At 41.7% G+C, this 19,358-nt stretch overlaps 1 protein-coding gene across 2 annotated transcripts in view; it reads left to right on the top strand.

Annotated features, from left to right (window-relative positions):
* Window positions 1-3,951: 3,951 nt before the first annotated feature.
* Window positions 3,952-19,358, top strand: part of ZC4H2 (zinc finger C4H2-type containing) — a 64,593-nt gene continuing 49,186 nt past the window's right edge. For both annotated transcript variants that reach the window (XM_049873001.1, XM_049873000.1), the window contains exon 1: window positions 3,952-4,172. In XM_049873001.1, coding sequence (XP_049728958.1) covers window positions 4,120-4,172 — 53 coding nt within the window. In that variant the 5' untranslated portion in view covers window positions 3,952-4,119. The remainder of the gene's footprint in view (window positions 4,173-19,358) is intronic.

The following is a 19,358-nucleotide window of genomic DNA, read 5'->3' as shown; positions in this document are numbered from 1 at the left end:
AAAAAAAAAAACACAAAATAATAAATGCTGGAAAGGCTGTGAAGAGACTGGAACAGTTATATACTGCTGGTGGGAATATAAAATGGTACAACCACTTTGGAAATCGATTTGGCGCTTCCTGAAAAAGCTAGAAATAGAGCTACCATAGGATTATGCAATCCCCTCCTTGGAATATATCCTAGAAAAATAAGAGCCTTTACACGAACAGATATATGCATACCCATGTTCAGTGCAGCACTGGCAAAATGATGGAAGCAACCAAGGTGCCCATCAATGGATGAATGGATAAATAAATTATGGTATATTCACACAAGGGAGTACTACGCATCAGTAAAGAACAATGATGAATCCAGGAAACATTTTACAACAGGAAGGAATCTGGAAAGCATTATGCTGAGTGAAATTAGTCTGTTGCAAAAGGACAAATATTGTATAAGACCACTATTATAAGAACTTGAGAAATAGTTTAAACAGAGAAGAAAATATTCTTTGATCGTTACGAGAGTAGGGAGGGAAGGAGGAAGAGGGGTATTCACTAATTAGGTAGTAGACAAGAAATACTTTAGTTGAAGGGAAAGACAACACACAATACAGGAGAGGTTAGCACAAATGGACTTAACCAAAAGTAAAGAAGTTTCCTGAATAAACTGAATGTTTCAAAGCCCAGCGTAGCAGGGGCAGGGGTTTGCGGACCATGGTTTCAGGCGACATCTAGGTCAACTGGCATAATAAAATCTATTAAGAAAACATTCTGCATCCCACTTTAGAGAGTGGCGTCTGGGGTCTTAAGCGCTAGCACGTGACCATCTAAGATGCATCAATTGGTCTCAACCCACCTGGACCAAAGGAGAATGAAGATCACCAAAGACACAAGGTAATTATGAGCCCAAGAGACAGAAAGGGCCACATAAACCAGAGACTACATCAGGCTGAGACCAGAAGAACTATATGGTATCCAGCTATAACCGATGACTGCCTTGACCAGGAACACAACAGAAAACCCCTGAGGGAGTAGGGAAGCAGTGAGATGCAGACCTCAAATTCTCATCAAAAGACCAGACTTAACGGTCTAAGACTAGAAGGACCCCGGAGGTCATGGTCCCAGACTTTCTGTTATCCCAAGACTGGAACCATTCCCAAAGCCAACTCTTCAGACAGGGATGGCACTGGACTATGGGATAGAAAATGATACTGGTGAGGATTGAGCTTCTTGGGTTAAGTAGACACATGAGACTTTGTGGGCAGCTCCTGTCTGGAGAGGAGACCAGAAGGCAGAAGGGTTCAGAAGCTGGCAGAATGGACAGGAAAATAGAGTGGAGAGAAGGAGTGTGCTGTCTCATTAGGGCGAGAGCAACTAGGAGTATATAGCAAGGCCCATATAAATTTTTGTATGAGAGACTGACTTGATTTGTGAACTTTCACTTAAAGCACAATAAAAAGTAAAACAAACAAACAAACAATTGTAGCAGTATATCAACAGGGAACTGCCAGAAATTCAAGCCAGATTCAGAAGAGGACATGGAACGAGGGATATCACTGCTGATGTCAGATGGATCTTGACTGAAAGCAGAGTACCAGAAAGAGTTTACCTGTGTTTTGTTGACTGTACGTGGGTATTCGACTGTGGATCATGGAAGATTGTGGATGCCATTGTGAGGAATGGGAGTTATAGGGCGCTTGGTTTTGCTCGTGTGGAGCCTGTGCATGAACCGTGAGACAGTTGTTGGAGCAGAGCAAGGGGACACTGCGTGGTTTGGAATCAGGAATGGTTGTATCCTTTTCCCATGCTTGTTCAATCTGTGTGCTGAGTTAATGGTCTGAGGGCCTGTACTGTATGGGAAGAAGCATGGCATTAGGATTTGAGAAGGACTCATTGTGCAGATAGTATAGCCTTACTTGCTGAGGGTGGGGAGGACTTGAAGCTCTTGCTGATGAAGATCAAAGACTACAGCCTTCAGTATGGATTACACTTTAACATGAAGAGGAATCCTCACGGCTGAACCAATGAGCAACATCATGATAAATAAAGGAAATATTGAAGTTGTCAAGGATTTCATTTAGCTTGGATCCACAATCAATGTCCATGAAGGCAACAGTCAAGAGATCAGACTATGTACTGCTTTGGGCAAGTCTGTTGTAGAAGACCTCTTTAAAAGGTTAAAAAAAAAAAAAAGCAAGGCTATCACCTTGAGGAATGAAGTGTGCCTGCTCAAGCCATGGTATTTTCAAGTGCCTCATATGCATGTGAAAGCTGGACAGTGAATAAGGAGGACTGAAGAATTGTTGCTTTTGAATTACGGTGTTGGTGAAGAATATTGGGTGTACCATGGACTACGAGGAGAACGAATGGGTCTGTCCTGGAGGAAGTACAACCAGGATGCTTCTTGGAGGCAAGGAGGGTGAGACTTCTCTCATGTGCTTCGGGCATGTTATAAGGAGGGCTCAGTCCCTGGAGAAGGACATCATGCTTGGTAGAGGGTCAGCAAAAAAGAGGAGGACCCTCAATGAGATGGACTGACACAGTGGCTGCATCAGTGGGCTTAAACATAGCAACGATTATGAGGATGGCTTAGGACCAAGTAGTGTTTTGTTCTGTTGCTTTGAGTCAGAACAGACTTGATGGCACCTAACAATAGCAACATGGCTTTATTCAGTTGCTGTTGAGTCGATTCCCACTCATGCAGACTCCATATGTGTCAGAGTAGAATTGTGCTCTGTAGGGTTTTCAATGGCTGAATGTTTGGAAGTAGTTTGTCAGGGCTGTCTTCTGAGGAACGTTTGGTGGACTCAAACCATGAAACTTTCAGTTAAAAGCCACGTGCAATAATCATTTGTGCCAACCAATGACACCACTTGGCACACAGTAAGCACTTAATAAATGCTTATTGGATGAATGTGTGCCTATAGGATTAAGTTCAAATTCATTACTCTAACATCAAGGTCCTCCAAGATCTGGCTCCCACTATTTCTAAATATATCTCCAATTCCTCTTTCCTGCTTCCACACCCCTGTGCTCCAGACACCCTGGACCACTTGTCCTTTCCTTTCACCTATGTCCACATCTTGGTGTAGACAGCCTATCATCCTCTGTAGTCAGGAAAATTCTCACTATCCTTTTGAGGCCTATTTACATATTCTCTGCTTCGATTACACCTGATCTATTACTGTATTTGAAACCCTGTTTTTTTTAAATTACTGTTATGACACCACCAACCAAACCAAACTTGTTGCTGTCGAGTGCATTCCAACTCATAGCGGCCCTATAAGACAGAGTATAACTGCCCGATAGCGTTTCCAAGGAGCGCCTGGTGGATTAGAACTGCCGACCTTTTGGTTAGCAGCCTTAGCTCTTAACCACAGGGTTTCCTGTAATTAATGGGTTTACTTTTCTGTCTCTTCTACTCCTCAAAAGCAAGGACTTGCTTTATTTATCTTTGCCTCACTCAGTGCCTCCCTCAGTACTTCGCTCATTGACTGGCAAAGTCTGAGCTCAGTAACTGTTGCCGGAAGGAAGAAGTCTGCCCTCCTCTGCTTCACTCAGCTTTTACAGCCACCCCTCCACCCTTCTTTCGCTTCCCTTCCCTCGCCCCACCCTCACCTGAATGCCAAAGGCAGCAGCCAGAACACTCCACATCTCAGGAGCGAATTCTCCGTTCTTTCTAGCCTCAAGGCATAGACAAATTAGCGACTCCTGCTAACCTTTTGGGCCTTGAGTAAGCTTAAGGGCCCCGGAGACTGTGAATGGGTGTGCCTCTCATCTCCCTAGTTGTCTTCTGGAGGTTTATTTTTTTTTTCGCGTATTGGCCAGATGAATTTCCCCATTCCCTTGCACTTCTCCCCACATTGGACATAATTTCTCTGACAAATTGATTTAACACGCAGCCACAGGAAGAGAAACAGGCATGTCTCGCTTGGCCTTCTGGGAGTTGTAGTCCTACAGGTTCCCTGGCTGCCTGGCTGGCCCTGGAACTGCGGACTACAGCTCCCAGGCCTTCTTCAAGTCCTTACGGCACAGGCTCAGAGTCCGGTGCCCGGAGGAGGTGGCTACATTGTGTCTATTGTATCCCTTAGCTGGTGTTTTTGTACATTTATCGGGACCTGAAATTGAGAGTGAAAAGCATGGCTGATGAACAAGAAATCATGTGCAAATTGGAAAGCATTAAAGAGATTAGGTAAGTGGCACGTTCCAAGGTCCCTGACCCCCTCTTCTCACCCCTCAGAATCCCTCGCCGCGGGAAGGGTTTCGGTAACCTATTGGAAATTATCTGTTGTTGGACTACTTGCTGGGGGGAGGGGGGGAGGGGTTGGAAAGGGGTTCATTCACCCGGGACTTCAAGGTGAAGCGAGGATGTAGGGTAGGGGAGGGAGAGTCGAAATTGAGACTGTAGTGGTGAGTAGCGATAGACACATTTGACCAGATGTGGCGGAGAAAGCGCAGATGGAAACATGCGGGGCAGGTCACAAGACAGCTTTTTCCTTCTTGGGGTGAGGGTCAGGGAACAGCGTTTTTGATGCATCTCTTTAAAGTACTTGTTGGCCCAAGATGTCTTTGACTCCTTGCTCTTTGGGAGTCCAGCCTTTTTTTTTTTTTTTTTTCAGTCTCCCGTTCAGCTTCAGGACCTGGAGCTCAGAAGAGCTCTTTGAGTGCGGAGTCAAGCGCGTCTGGGGCTGCCAGGGGCTGCGGGCCTGGGGGTGCGGAGAAATCCGGCGGGCCGGGGTTGGGGGACGGCGCGCGCCGGGGCGGGTGAGTGTGTATGTTTTTCTTTCGCTCGCCACTTTTTCCCTCTCCTATCCCGCCCTCAGGAAGGGGGGTGGAGTTGTTGGGGACTGGGGAGGCCGTCGCTGCTCTTAGGTGCCCAATGTAAAGGGCGGGCCGGCGAAGTGGGGGCTGTCTGTGTCCCCAGTCCTGTTGCTCCAGAAGCTCCCGTGCACAGCGATGATGCGGTTCTTGCTCAGAATACAATAGTACCCAAGTGGACTGACTGCCTGGTCGGGCACCAGGCCTTCCTTCACCCCCTCCCCCGCCCCGCCACGAAGCCCCCGCCAGGTTCCCATTCCCATTTTGATGATGGCCTGGGTCTGCCATTTCTGTGGAGTGTTTTCCAGGAACCTAGGGTGGGGAAAGGGAGGGGAGGATGGGGAAATGTCAAGTGTCCTTTAAGAAACAAAACAAACCACGGGATTTAATCCTTGAAGTGTCTGGGTGAGGCTCACACGTGGTGTTGGGGGACAGAGGGAGCACCTTGGGTTCTTGCCTTCTGAAGGGGCTGCGTCTCTCCTTTTTCAGGGCAGGAAAAGGAAAGTAACTGCCATTTATTGAGCCCTGATAGGTAGGGCTTCCTATTTCTTACAGCTGAGAAAATGGAGCTCAGATTCTACAAGTGACTTGCCCAGAGACACACTCCTTGAAAATACCTTATCTGACAGGAACCCGGTCAATCCGCCTGTAGAGGCCCTCTTCCTCCCACTCTGTACCATGGAGGGGCTGAAGGAAGGACTGGAAGAGAGGGTGTGTTGCAAATTTTTCTACCAAAGGAGAGAGGGAGTGAGACACTCTGGTGCAGGAGAAAGCCAAAACCAAAACCAAACCCGTTGCTGTGGAGTCGATTCTGACTCATAGTGATCCTATAGGACAGGGAAGAACTGCCCCATAGAGTTTCCAAGGAGCACCTGGTAGATTTGAACTGCTGACCTTTTGGTTAGCAGCCATAGCTCTTAACCACTATGCCACCAGGGTTTCCAGGAGAAGGCCAGCTGTCGTTATAACAACACAGCTAATAAGAAGCTTCGCATGTAAGAGGAGAGCCTAGGCTTCCACTTTCACCCGGCTTTGGAGGGGTCCCCCCTCCAGAGAAGGAGCGTTTGGAGAAAGGACTTTCATCCCTGATGTAAAGAGACCCTTTCCCCTTCCAGTGGAGACTACCTGGGAAGATATGGCTTCTACCTTCACCAGTGGTAACCAGTCATTCTTTCCTCTATTAGCTGGGTAAGTTCAGCAGAGGTCTACAGGAAAGGCTCAATTCCTATCCTTGCCCAGCAGTAACAAGGAATCACTCTATCTTAATTATCTAGAGCTGCTATAACAGAAATACCACAGGTGGATGGCTTTAACAAAGAGAAGTTTATTTTCTCACAGTAAAGTAGGCTAAAAGTCCAAATTCAGGGTTTCACCTCCAGGGGAAGGCTTTCTCTCTCTGTCAACCTTCTCTCCAATCTTCCCCCAGACTAGGAGCTTCTCTGTGCGGGGACCCTGAGTCCAAAGGATACACTCTACTCCTGGCACTGCTTTCTAGATGGTATGAGGTCCCCTAGTCTCTCTGCTCACTTCTTTCTTTTATGTCTCAAGAGATTGCCTGAAGACACAATCCAATCTTGTAGACTGAGTCCTGCCTCACTAACACAACTGCTGCCCATCCTCCCTCATTAACATCATAGATGCAGGATTTACAACATATAGGAAACTCACACAATACCAGGAATCATGGCCCAGCCCAATTCGTGCACACATTTTTGGGAGGACATAATTCAATCCATGACATTCCACCCTTTGGCTCCCAAAAAATCACATCCTTGCAAAATGTAAAACATATTCACCCAATCATATCATAGCAAAAGTCTTAATTCCAAGTCCAAAATCCAAAAATTCCTTGTCATCTGTGAAATCTAAAGCACAAATTATTTGTTTCCAAATGTACAAGGGCAGAACAGGTGCACAAGATAGACATTTCCATTACAAATGGGAGAAACTGGAGGAAAAGAAGGGATAGAGAAAAGGCACCAAGCAAGTCAGCAGAACATATTACATTAGCCCTCAAAGCTTTGAAAATAATTCTCTGTTCTCCGAGACAATTTACACAATGGCCTGCAGTCCAGCCTCTAGGTATTGGCCACACTCTCCGGATTCTGAATTGAGGCCCCTTAGCCCTGGGCTTCACCTCCGCCTTCCAGGCCCACTGGGATAGTACCTGTGCTCCCTCTGCTATAGGAGCACCATTCTCCTAGTCCATCTGAGTGGCAGCTCCACCCTTAGAAACACCAGAGGCCATGGCTCCACCCTTTGAAACCCCTGAGGTCATGGCCATACTTTTTGAGATGAGGCAGCTCTGCTTCTTGTGTTCTTTGTCTCTTCAGCTTCTATTTCCTGGTTTATTGGCTCCTTGGGCCTCATGCCCACATCTGCCCTGCTGGGGCAAGTGTTGCAAAGCTCTGTAGCTCTGCTGATAAGTGCCCAGAGGCACCCCACTCTACCAGGAAGCCTCCTGCGCAGAGGTACTCAGCTCTCTCGCTCCATGGGTCAGCTCCAGCACTGTCTCATGCTGGCCTCCTGGTTCTGCTGCTGTTGGTACTCTATTGCTGCCACTTCTCTGCCACTGCAGATTCTCTGCTGCTGCTGGTTCTCTATCCATTCACAATTTCAAAACCACTTCCACATTTTAGGTATCTGTTAGAGCAGCACCCCACTCCTGGTAGCAAATTCTGTCTTAGTTACCTAGTTCTGCAATAACAGAAATACCACAAGTGGATGGCTTTAACAAAGAGAATTTTATTTTCTCACAGTAAAGTAGGCTAAAAGTCCAAATTCAGGGTGTCACCTCCAGGGGAAGCCTTTCTCTCTCTGTCGGCCTTCTCATCAATCTTCCCCTAGACTAGGAGCTTCTCTGCACAGAGACCCTGAGTCCAAAGAACGTGTCCACTCCCGGCACTGCTTTCTTGGTGGTATGAGGTCCCCCTGTCTCTCTGCCTGCTTCTTTCTTTTATATCTAAAGAGATTACCTGAAGACACAATCCAGTCTTGTAGAGGGAGTCCTGCCTCACTAACACAACTGCTGCCCATCCTCCCTCATTAACATCATAGATGCAGGCTTTACAACATATAGGAAAATCACAGAATACCGGGAATCCTGGCCCAGCCAAATTGATACATTTTTGGGGGGACATAATTCAATCCATGACACCCTCTCCCACCTTGATGTCAACCAGAGACTCAGTGGAGAACCTGGATTTCTATCCCCACCTAGCAGTAAGGGGGTAATGCCCCCTTCTTCATCAGGTCGGTATCAGAGGAGACCTGCTAAAACAAACCCCCCCAGCCACAACAAGCAAACAAACAAACAAACCTATTGCTGTCCCGTAAATTGCAACTCATAACGACCAAGTAGCATCTGGTGGATTTAAACAGCTGACCTTTCGGTTAGCAGCTGTAGCTGTTAACCACTACACCACCAGAGTTTCCAAGGTTTTAATTGAAAATCACTCAATACCAAGAACCAAAAAGACCTCAACTTGAATGAGAAAGACACTCAATGGATGCTAACACCAAGATGACAGAGATGTTAGAAATATCTGACAAATATTTTAAAGCAGCCATCATAACATGCTTCAAGGAGCAATTAAACACACTTAAAACAAATGGAAAAGAATAGAAAATCTCAACAAATAGAAATTCTCAGCAATATATATATATATAAAACAAAGAACAAACAAATGGTAAATTTACAACTGAAAAATACAATAACAAAGAACCCAACCTCCCCCCCCAACCCCAATCAATGAATGGGCTCAGCAGCAGGACAGAGAGGACAGAAGAAAGAATCAGACAACTTGAAGATAGAATAATATAAATTATGCAATTTGAGTGATAGACAGAAATTAGACTAAAAAATAAAATTGAACAAAGCCTCAAGAATTGTGGAACAATAACAATAGGGCTAACCTTTCCTCAGCAGTGTCCTAGAAGGAGAGGAGAAAGAGGTTGGGCTAAAAAAGTCCTCAAAGAAATAATTGCTGAAAACTCCGTAAATTTGGCAAGAGGCATGAACACAGATTCGAGAAGGTGAATAGACTGCAAACAGGATAAACTCAGAGAAATCCACATTGGTCAAAGTCTGAAAACTAGAGACAAGTAAACAAAAATCTTGAGAGTAGCCAAAGAGAAATGACACCTTACATATGCGAGAAAGCCATTGGAATGACAGCAGATTCCTCGTCAGAAACCATGGAAACCAGATGGAAATGGCAGAAGTTTTCAAGTTCTGAAAGGTAAATATGGTCACCCCAGAGTTCCATATCTAGCAAAAATATCTACTGGGAATGAAGAAGAAATAAAGACATTCTCAGATGAAGGAAAACTGAGTTTGTTGCCATCAGATCTGTCCTAAAACAATGGTTAAAGGAAGTTCTCTAAAAAGAAAGTAAACGATAAAGGAAGGAACTTTGGAATATCAGGAAGGAAGAAAGAACAACAGGAAGAGTAAAAATATGTTTAAAATACATTTTCCTTCTTGATTTTTCTAAATCATTTTTAATGATGGAAGCACCAATATAAAGTCTAGTGTTCTCAATGTATGTAGAAGAAATATTTCAGACATTATGTAATGGGGAAGGATTAAGGGACATAAAGGGAGGTAAGGTTTCTACTCTTCATCATACTGGTAAAATGATGTGATAAATTATGAAATACAATACCTAGAGAAACCACTAAAAAAGCTATATGAAGAGTTACATTCAAAAACATTATGATAAGTCAAAATCGAACAGAGAGAACAAACAGAAAACAAAACATAAAGTGGTAAACTTTAGCCTTACCTTTTTATTGTCATGGATTGAATTAAGTCCCCCCAAAACTGTGTGTATCAATTGGGCTGGGCCATGATTCCCGGTATTGTGTGACTATCCTGTATGTTTTAAATCCTGACTCTGTTGTTAATGAGGGAGGATGGGCGGCAGTTGTGTTAGTGAGGCAGAGCTCAACCAATAAGATTGGATTGTGTCTTGAGGCAATCTCTTGAGATGTAAAAGAAAGAAGCGAGCAGAGAGACGGGGACCTCATACCACCAAGAAAGCAGTGCCAGAAGCAGAGTGCATCCTTTGGACATGGGGTTCCTGCACAGAGAAACTCCTAGTCTGGGGGAAGATTGATGAGAAACCCGACGGAGAGAGAAAGCCTTCTCATGGAGCTGACACCCTGAATTTGGACTTTTACCCTACTTTGCTGTGAGAAAATAAAATTCTCTTTGTTAAAGCCATCGACTTGTGGTTTTTCTGTTATAGAAGCACTAGATAATTAAGACAGAATTTGGTACCAAGAGAGTGGGGTGCTGCTCTAACAGATACCTAAAATGTGGAAGCAGTTTTGAAACTGTGAAAGGATAGAGGAACGGCAGCAGAAGAGAGCTGGCAGCAGTAGAACCAGGAGACCAGAGCGCGACGGTGCTGGAGCCGACCCATGGAGCAAGAGAGCTGAGTACCTGTGCGCAGGAGGCTTCCTGGTGGAGTGAGGGTGCCTCTGGGCACTTACTGGTGGAGCTACTAAGCTTTGGAACACTTGCCCCAGCAGGGCAAATGTGGGCGTGAGGCCCGAGGCTCCAGGAAACCAGGAAATAGAAGCTGAAGAGACAAAGAACACAAGAAGCAGAGCTGCCTCATTTCAAAAAGTATGGCCATGACCTTAGGGGTTTCAAAGGGTGGAGCCATGGCCTCTGGTGTTTCTAAGGGTGGTGCTGCCACTCAGATGGACTAGAAGAATGGTGCTCCTATAGCAGAGGGAGCACAGATGCTATCCCAGTGGGCCTGGAAGGCGGAGGTGAAGCCCAGGGCCAAGGGGCCTCCACTCAGAATCCGGAGAGTGTGGCCAATACCTGGAGACTGGAGGGCAGGGTCATTGTGTAAATTGTCTCGGAGAACAGATGATTATTTTCAAAGCTTTGAGGGCTAATGTAATATGTTCTGCTGACTTGCTTGGTGCCTTTTCTCTATCCCTTCTTTTTCTCCAGTTTTTCCCATTTGTATGAAAATGTCTATCTTGTGCCTGTTCTGCCATGGTACCCTTGGAAGCAGATAACTTGTATTCTAGATTTCACAGATGAAGAGGAATTTTTGGATTTTTGGACTTAGAGTGAAGACTTTTGCTATGATATGATTGGGTGAATATGTTTTGCATGTTGCGAGGATATGATTTTTGGGGGGTTGTCTTAGTCATCTTATGCTGCCATAACAGAAATACCACAAGTGGCTGGCTTTAACAAACAGAAATTTATTTTCTCTCAGTCTAGTAGGTTACAAGTCCAAATTCAGGGTGTTGGCTTCAGGGAAAGGCTTTCTCTCTCTGTCGACTCTGGTAGAAGGTCCTTGTTCTCAATCTTCCTCTGGTCGAGGAGCTTCTCAGGTGCAGGGACCCCATGTCCAAAGGACGTGCTCTGCTCCTGGTGCTGCTTCCTTGGTGATATGAGGTCCCCAACTCTCTGCTTGCTTCCCTTTCCTTTTATCTCTTGAGAGATAAAAGGTGGTGCAGGGCACACCCTAGGAAAACTCCCTTTTGGATCAGGGAGGGGACCTGAATAATCCTTTTAACCACAGGCAGAGATTATGATTTATAACACACAGGAAAGTCACAAAATGGAAGACAACTGCACATGGCCTAACCAAGTTGATACACAGATTTTTGGGGGGACATAATTCAATCCAAGACAGGGGCCAAAGGGTGGAATGTCATGGATTGAATTATGTCCCCCCAAAAATATGTGCATCAATTGGGCTGGGCCATGATGATTCCTGGTATTGTATGATTTTCCTATATGTTGTTTAGGATGTGCTCTGCTCCTAGTGCTGCTTTCTTGGTGGTACGTGGTCCCCAACTCTCTGCTTGATTCCCTTTCCTTTTATCTCTTGAGAGAGAAAAGATGACACAGGCCACACCCCAGGGAAACTCCCTTTGTATTGGATCAGGGAGGTGACCTGAGTAAAGGTAGTGTTACAATCCCACCCTAATCCCCTTTAACAGGAAATTACAATCACAAAATGGAGGACAAGCACACAATACTGGGAATCATGGCCTAACCAAGTTTATATACACATTTTTGGGGGGACATAATTCAATCCATGACACTCATGGATGTAACATTAAGAAAAAGTATCAGTTTGCCTAGAGGACATAGCAATCCAAAATGTGTATACACCAAACAACAGAACTGCGGAATATGTGAAGCAAAAGCTGATAGAACTAAGGAAAAAATAGAAAAACCCACAATTATAGTTGGAGATTTCAACACACCTCTACCAACAATTGATAGAAAGAAATAGAATATTAGCAAGGATATAGAAAAACTCCATAACACCATGAATCAACAGGATCTAATTGGCATCTATAAAACACTCCACCCAACAATAGCAACAGACTACACATTCTATGCAAGTGCCCATGAAACATATACCAGGATAGACCATATTCTAGAATATAAAACACCAACAAGCTTAAAATAATTGAAATACAGAGTGTGTTCTCTGACATCAGTAAAAACAAACTAGAAATCAATAAATACAAAATAGGAAAGTCTACAAATATTTGGGCACTAAACAACATATATCTAAATAATACATGTATTAAAGAGAATTTTAAGGGAAATAAAGAAACACATTGTAGTGAATGAAAAGGGAAATACAGCATTTCCATGTTTTGGGGATGCAGCTAAAGCAGTGCTGAGAGGGAAATTTATAGCACTAAATGCTTACATTAGAGCAGAGAAAATGTGTCAAATCAATCAAAGCTCCCATCTGAAGAAACTGCAAAAAGAAGAGCAAAATAAACCCAAAGCAAGTAAAAGCAGGGGATATAAATAAGAGCAGAAATCCATGAAATCGAAAACAGAAAACTATAGAGAAATTGATGAAACAAAAGCTGGTTCTTTAAAAATATATATATATAAAATTGACAAACTTATAGCAAGATTGACAAAGATAAAAGAGGAGAATAATTACCGACATCAGGAATGAAACAGATGATATCGCTACAGACCCCACAGATGTCAAAAGGGTAATAAGGGCACACTAGGAACAACTCTATTCATATAAACTTGACAAGTTAAATGAAATGGACCAGTTCCTCCAAAAAAATACAAACTACCACAACTCACCCAACATGAAATAGGTAATTTGAATAACCTAATAACTATTAAAGGGAATTAAATTCATAATTTAAAAACTCCTCAAAAAGAAATCTCCAGGCCCAGATGGTTTCACTGGAGAACACTTTAAAGAATAAACACCAATTCTTCACAATCTTTTCCAGAAAGTAAAAGTGTAAAAAACACTTCCCAGTTCATTTTATGAAGGTAGTATTACCCTTATACCAAATCCAGACAAACACAGCACAAGAAGAGAAAATGACAGAACGATATCCTTCGTGAACATATATTCCAAAATCTTTAACAAAGTATTGGTAAATAGAATTCACCAATATATGAAAAGAATTATATACCATGACCAGGCGGCATTTATTGCACATATTAAGGCTGGTTCAACATTCAAAAACCGATCTGTATAATTCATCATATTAGCATGTCAATTGATGCAGATAAAGGTTTTAACAGAATTCAATACACATTCATAATAAAAACTCTCAGAAAAGTAGAAACAGAGAAGGAACTTCCTCAACTTGATAAAAAGCATCTACAAAAACCCTGCAGCTGATATTTATATTTAATTGTGAAAGAATGAGTGCTACCCTCCCCCCCTCCCCAAAATCAGGAACAAGGCAAGGATGCCGGTCCTCAGCCCTCCTATTCAATATAGTACTAGAGGTTTTAGCCAGGCAATTGGGTAAGAAAGCAAATAAAAGGCCTATAAATGGAAAGGCAGAAATAAAACTGTCCTAATTTGCAGATGACATGTGAGTGTCTCCACAGAAAATCCCAAGAAGTATGTATGTGTGTGTGTATATATATATAAAGCTTCTAGATTTAATAAGTGAGTTCAGCAAAGTTGTAGAGTACAAGAGCATCATACATAAATCTGTTACATTTCTATATACTAGTAAAAAGCACATGGAAACCAAAATTAAAAATATAGTGCCATTTACAGTTGCTCAAAAAAACAAAATACTCAAACCATGAAATACCTATGTATAAATCTAACAACATGTACAGGCCTTTTATGGTGGAAACCACAAAATGCTGATGAAAGAAATAAAATATTTAAATAAATAAAAATTGTATTCATGGACTAGAAGAAGCAATAGAGCAAAAATATCAGTCCTCCCAAATTAATATATAGGTTTAACTTTCAGAAGATAACAGGAGAAAATCTTCAGGACCTAGCACTTCAGGACCTAGGACCAGCAACATTTTTGGTGTGTATAGACAAGATTATCCTAAAATTTATATGGAGAGGCAAAAGAACTAGATTAGCTAAAACAATTTTGAAAATGGGAGGAATCATTCTTCCTGATTTCAACACTTATATAGCTACAATAATCAGGACTGTGTGGTGATGGCAAAGAGACAGACACATAGATCAGTGGAACAGATTTGAGAACACAAAAATTGACCCATACAAGTATGGCCAATTGATTTTTGACAGAGGTGCAAAAGCAATTAAGAAAAAAACAAAACTTCAAACAAACCTCACACCTTAAACAAAAATTAACTCAAAATGGATTGTAGATTTAAATGTAACTTTAAAAACTTTTAGAAGATAACATAGTGGAAAATTTTCAGGACCGAGGACTTGGTGAAGACATGACACCAAAGCACACTCTATAAAAGAAAAAAAAAGTGATAAATTGGATTTTAAAAAAAACAACCCATTGCCGTTGAGTCGATTCCGACTCATAGCGACCCTATAGGACAGTAGAACTGCCCCATAGGTTTTCCAGGGAGCGGCTGGTGGATTTGAACTGCTGACCTTTTGGTTAGCAGCCAAATCCTTAACCACTGCACCACCAGGGCTTCGTGATAAATTGGATTACAAAATTGTTTAAATTTTTGGTGAAAATATACATTAAAAAAACCTACACCCACTGAACATCTTCTACATGTACAGTTCAATAACTTTGGTTACATTCTTTGCATTGTGTCAGCATTCTATCTTTACCCATATTGTTTCACCACAACTACTTGGACTCTGTCCCCTAAAGTCCTCTGTGTTTTAGAGTTACTGTGGTCAATTAAATAGTTCTTTGAAAGAGCTCACTGCTCAAGGTAAACATTCTTTACTAGTTTACCTAAGCTGTAGTTTAAAGATGACTTCATGGGATAGTTTTAGTTCAAGACTTAAAGATTATCTCAGGGCAATAGATTTGGGGGTTCCCCAAGTCCCAATGGGTCCAGTAAGTCTGGTTTCTTTAAAAAATTTAAAATTCTGACATACATTTTTCCTCTTTTTAATCAGGATCCATCTATGGGATATTTGATCAAAATGTTCAGTAATGGTATCCAGATACCATCCGCCACTGATTGAATTATGCCTCCCCCCCAAAACGTGTATATCAATTTGGCTGGGCCATGATTTCCAGCATTGTGTGGTTGTCCTCCATTTTGTGATTGTAATTTTATGTTAAAAGGATTAGGTTGGGATTGTAACATCAGCCTTACTCAGGTCACCTCCCTGATCCAAGGTAAAGGGAGTTTCCCTGGGGTGTGGCATGCATCACCTTTTATTTCTCAAGAGATAAAAGGAAAGGGAAGCAAACAGAGAGTTGGGGACCTCATACCAGCAAGAAAGCAGCACCAGGAGCAGAGCACGTCCTTTGGACCTGGGATCCCTGCACCTGAGAAGCTCCTCGACCATGGGAAGATTGAGGACAAGGACCTTCCTCCAGAGCTGACATAGAGAGAAAGCCATCCCCTGGAGATGACACCCTGAATTTGAACTTTTAGCCTACTTTACTGTGAGGAGAGAAACTTCTCTTTGTTAAAGCCATCTACTTGTGGCATTTCTGTTATAGCAGCACTAGATAACTAAAACACCATCTCATTCTTCTGGTCTCATGGCAATGGAGGTAGTAGTTTATGGAGGCAATTACACCTGCAGTCCATTTCCTTCTCCATTTTCTAGGTCTCCTTCCTCTGTTGTTTATGATGAGTAAAGACCAATTGTTGTATCTTGGGTTGTCGCTTGCTAGCTTTTAGGACCCTAGGCACTGCTCAACAAGCTAGAAGGCAGAATGGAGACTCTAAAAACAATATTAGGCCAGTTAACTGGACAGACCCTCGATCCATGATGCTAAACCTTCAAACAACGAAAACTCATCCCACAAAGTGTTTAGATGTACATAAGTAGTATCGACAACTGCTGCTTCTCTTATTTATTTATTTATTTTTTGGATGCTGTTCTAAAATTATATATAACACATTTGCCATTTTGCCTTTTTCTGGTGTACATCTTAGTGATATTAGATACATTTGTCAAGTTGTGTAACCGTTAACCAAAACCAAACCCACTGCCGACGAGTCGATTCTGACTCATAGCGACCCTATAGGACAGAGTAGAACTGCCCCATAGAGTTTCCAAGGAGCGCCTGGTGGATTTGAACTGCCAATCTCTTGGTTAGCAGCCATAGCACTTAACCATTAAGCCACCAGGGTTTCCATGTAACCATTAGTTGATGTTAATTTTCCCATCACCATAAACATAAAGCCACTACTTCCCAGGGAGTGATTCCCTCTCTCCCTCTCTCCTCCTATCCCGGGTAGTCACTAATTAGTCTCTATATATTTGCTTATTCTTGCCTTTTGATATAAGTGAGATTGTACCATATTTGTCCTTTTGTGATTGATTTATTTCACTCAGCATAATGTCTTCGAGGTCCATCCATGTTGTAGCATGTATCAAGACTTCATTTCTCTTTAAAGCTGAGCAAATTCATTACATATATTTACTATGCTTTGTTTATCCATTCATCTGTTGATATGCAGCTTGAGTTGTTTCTACCTTTTACCTATTGTGAGTGGTGCTGCAGTGAACATAGGTGTAGGTATGTCTGTTTGTGTCAGTACTTTTAGGTCTCCAGGCTGTATACTTAGGAGTGGAATCGTTGGGTCATATGGTAGTTCTGTGGGATGTGGATGTGGCAATCAGCTTCTGTAAAGATTTACAGCGTTGGAAACCCTATGAGGCAGTCCTACTCTGTCCTACAGGGTTGATATGAGCTGGAATCATCTCAACAGTGGTAGGTTTTGTTTTGTTTTTTTGTTTATGATAGTTCTATTTCTTATTTTTTGAGGAATTGCTGTACCGTTTTCTACAATAGTTGTACCATTTTACATTCCCACCAACAGTGGATGAGGGTTATGATCTTCCCACATCCTCCAACATTTGTTTTCTGTTTTTTTTTTAATCATTGCCATTGTAGCAGAGGTGAGGTAGTATCTCACTGTAATTTTTATTTGCATCTCTCTAATGGCTAATGATGATGAGCATCTTTTCACGTGTTTGTTGGCCACTTTAATATTTTCTTTGGTGAAGTGTCTGTTCATGTCCTGTGCCCATTTTTTGACTGGTTTGTCTCTTTGTTGTTAAGTTGTAGAAGTTCTATCTATATTTTGGATATTAGACCCTTGTTGATTATATTGTTCCCAAACATTGTTTTCCAGTCTGTGGGTTCTCTTTTTCACCCCTTGGTAAAGTCTTTTGATGAATACAACTGTTTAACTTTTATGTTGTTGTTAGGTGTTGTCAACACCATGTGACAGAATAGAATTGCCCCATAGGGTTTCCTAGGCTTTAATCTTTATGGAAGTAGATTGCCAGGTCTTTCTCCTGTGGAGTCTCTGAGTGGGTTTAAACCGCCAACCCTTCGATTAGCAGCTGAGCACTTAAGCATTGCACCACCAGGGTTCCTTATTTGTTATATCTGATAGTCTATCATTAAAAAACGTTAGGTCTCTATATTTTCTTCCAGGAACTATATAGTTTTAGAGTTAACATTTAGGTCCTTGATCCATTTTGAATTAGCTTTTGTGTATGGTGTGAGGTATGGATCTTGCTTCATTTTTCTGCGTGTGGAAAACCAATTTTACCGGCACTATGTGTTGAAAAGACTGTTCCTTCCACATTTAAAAGACTTAGCACCGATGTCAAAAATCAGTTGACCACAGATGTATGGATTTATTTCTAGGCTCTCTATTCTGTTCCATTGTTCTATGTGTCTGTCATTAAACCAGTATCTGGCAGTTTTGATTATTGTGGCTATATAGTATGTTTTGATTTTGGGAAGTGTGAAGCCTCCTGTTTTGTTCTTCAAAATTGTTTTGGCTATTTGGGGCCTCTTGCCTTTCCATATGAAGTTGAGGATTGGTTTTTCCATTTCCGTAAAAAATGCTGTTGGAATTTTGATTGGGATTGCATTGAATCTATTGACTGCTTTGGGTAATATTGACATTTTTCCAATATTAAGTCTTCCAATCCATGAACACGGAATATCTTTCCATTTAAATAGGTCTGTTTTAGTCTCTTGTAGCAGTGTTTTATTGTTTTCATTGTATAAGTCCTTCACACACCTAGTTAGGTTTTTCCTAGGTATTTTATTTTTTAGGTGCTGTTGTAAATTGTAAATGATATTGTTTTCTTGATTTCCTTTTAAGATTTCTCCTTGTTGGTATATAGAAACCCAGCTGATTTTGTCTGTTGATCTTGTACCCTGCAACTTTGCTGAATTCTTCTATTAGTTGTAGAAGCTTTGTTGTGGATTCTTTGGGCTTTTCTATATACAGGATGATGTCATTGGCAAATACTGATAATTTTACTAATTCCTTTCCAGTTTGTGTACATTTTATTCCTTTTTCTTGCCTTATTGCACTGGCTAGGCCTTCCAGTATGATATCAAGTAGAATTGGTGAAAGCCTGCATCCTTGTCTCATTCCCATTTTCAGTGAGAAGGCTCTCAGTCTTTCTCCATTGAGTGTAATGTTGTCTGTTGGTTTTTCATAGAAACCCTTAATCATATTTAGGAACTTCCCTTCTATCCCTATCTTGTTCAGAGTTTTTATCAGAAGTTATTGGATTTTATTAAATGCCTTTTTTTGTGTTTATTGAGATGATTATGTGTTTTTCTCCTCTGTTCTATTAGTGTGATATATTACATTGATAGATTTTCTAATGTTGAACATTATTTGCATTCTAGAATAAATCTCACTTGGTCATGGTTAATTATTCTTTTAATATATTGTTGAATTCTGTTAGCTAGTATTTTGTTGAGAATTTTTGCATATATATTCCTGAGGGATGTAGGTCTGTAGTTTCCTTTCCTTGTGATGTCTTTGTCTGGTTTGGCTATCAGTGTAATGCTGTCTTCATAGAAGGACTTATGGAGTATTCCCAGATTGGTGTCAATTCTTCTCTGAATGTTTGGTAGAATTCCTTGTTGAAGCTGTCTGGTCCAGGGCTTTTATTCTGTTGGGAGATTTTTGATTACTGATTTAATCTTTTCTATTTTTTTTTTATTGTTGTGGGTTTGTTGAGATTTTACTACCACTTTTTGTGTTAATTTAGGTGGATGTTGTTGTTAGGTGCTTTCTTAGTTATCTAGTGCTGCTATAACAGAAATACCACAAGTGGATGGCTTTAACAAACAGCAATTTATTATC

This window comes from Elephas maximus, chromosome X, assembly GCF_024166365.1.
Source record: "Elephas maximus indicus isolate mEleMax1 chromosome X, mEleMax1 primary haplotype, whole genome shotgun sequence".
In the NCBI taxonomy this organism is placed as follows: domain Eukaryota; kingdom Metazoa; phylum Chordata; class Mammalia; order Proboscidea; family Elephantidae; genus Elephas; species Elephas maximus.
This window is presented reverse-complemented; position numbering and strand designations above follow the sequence as displayed.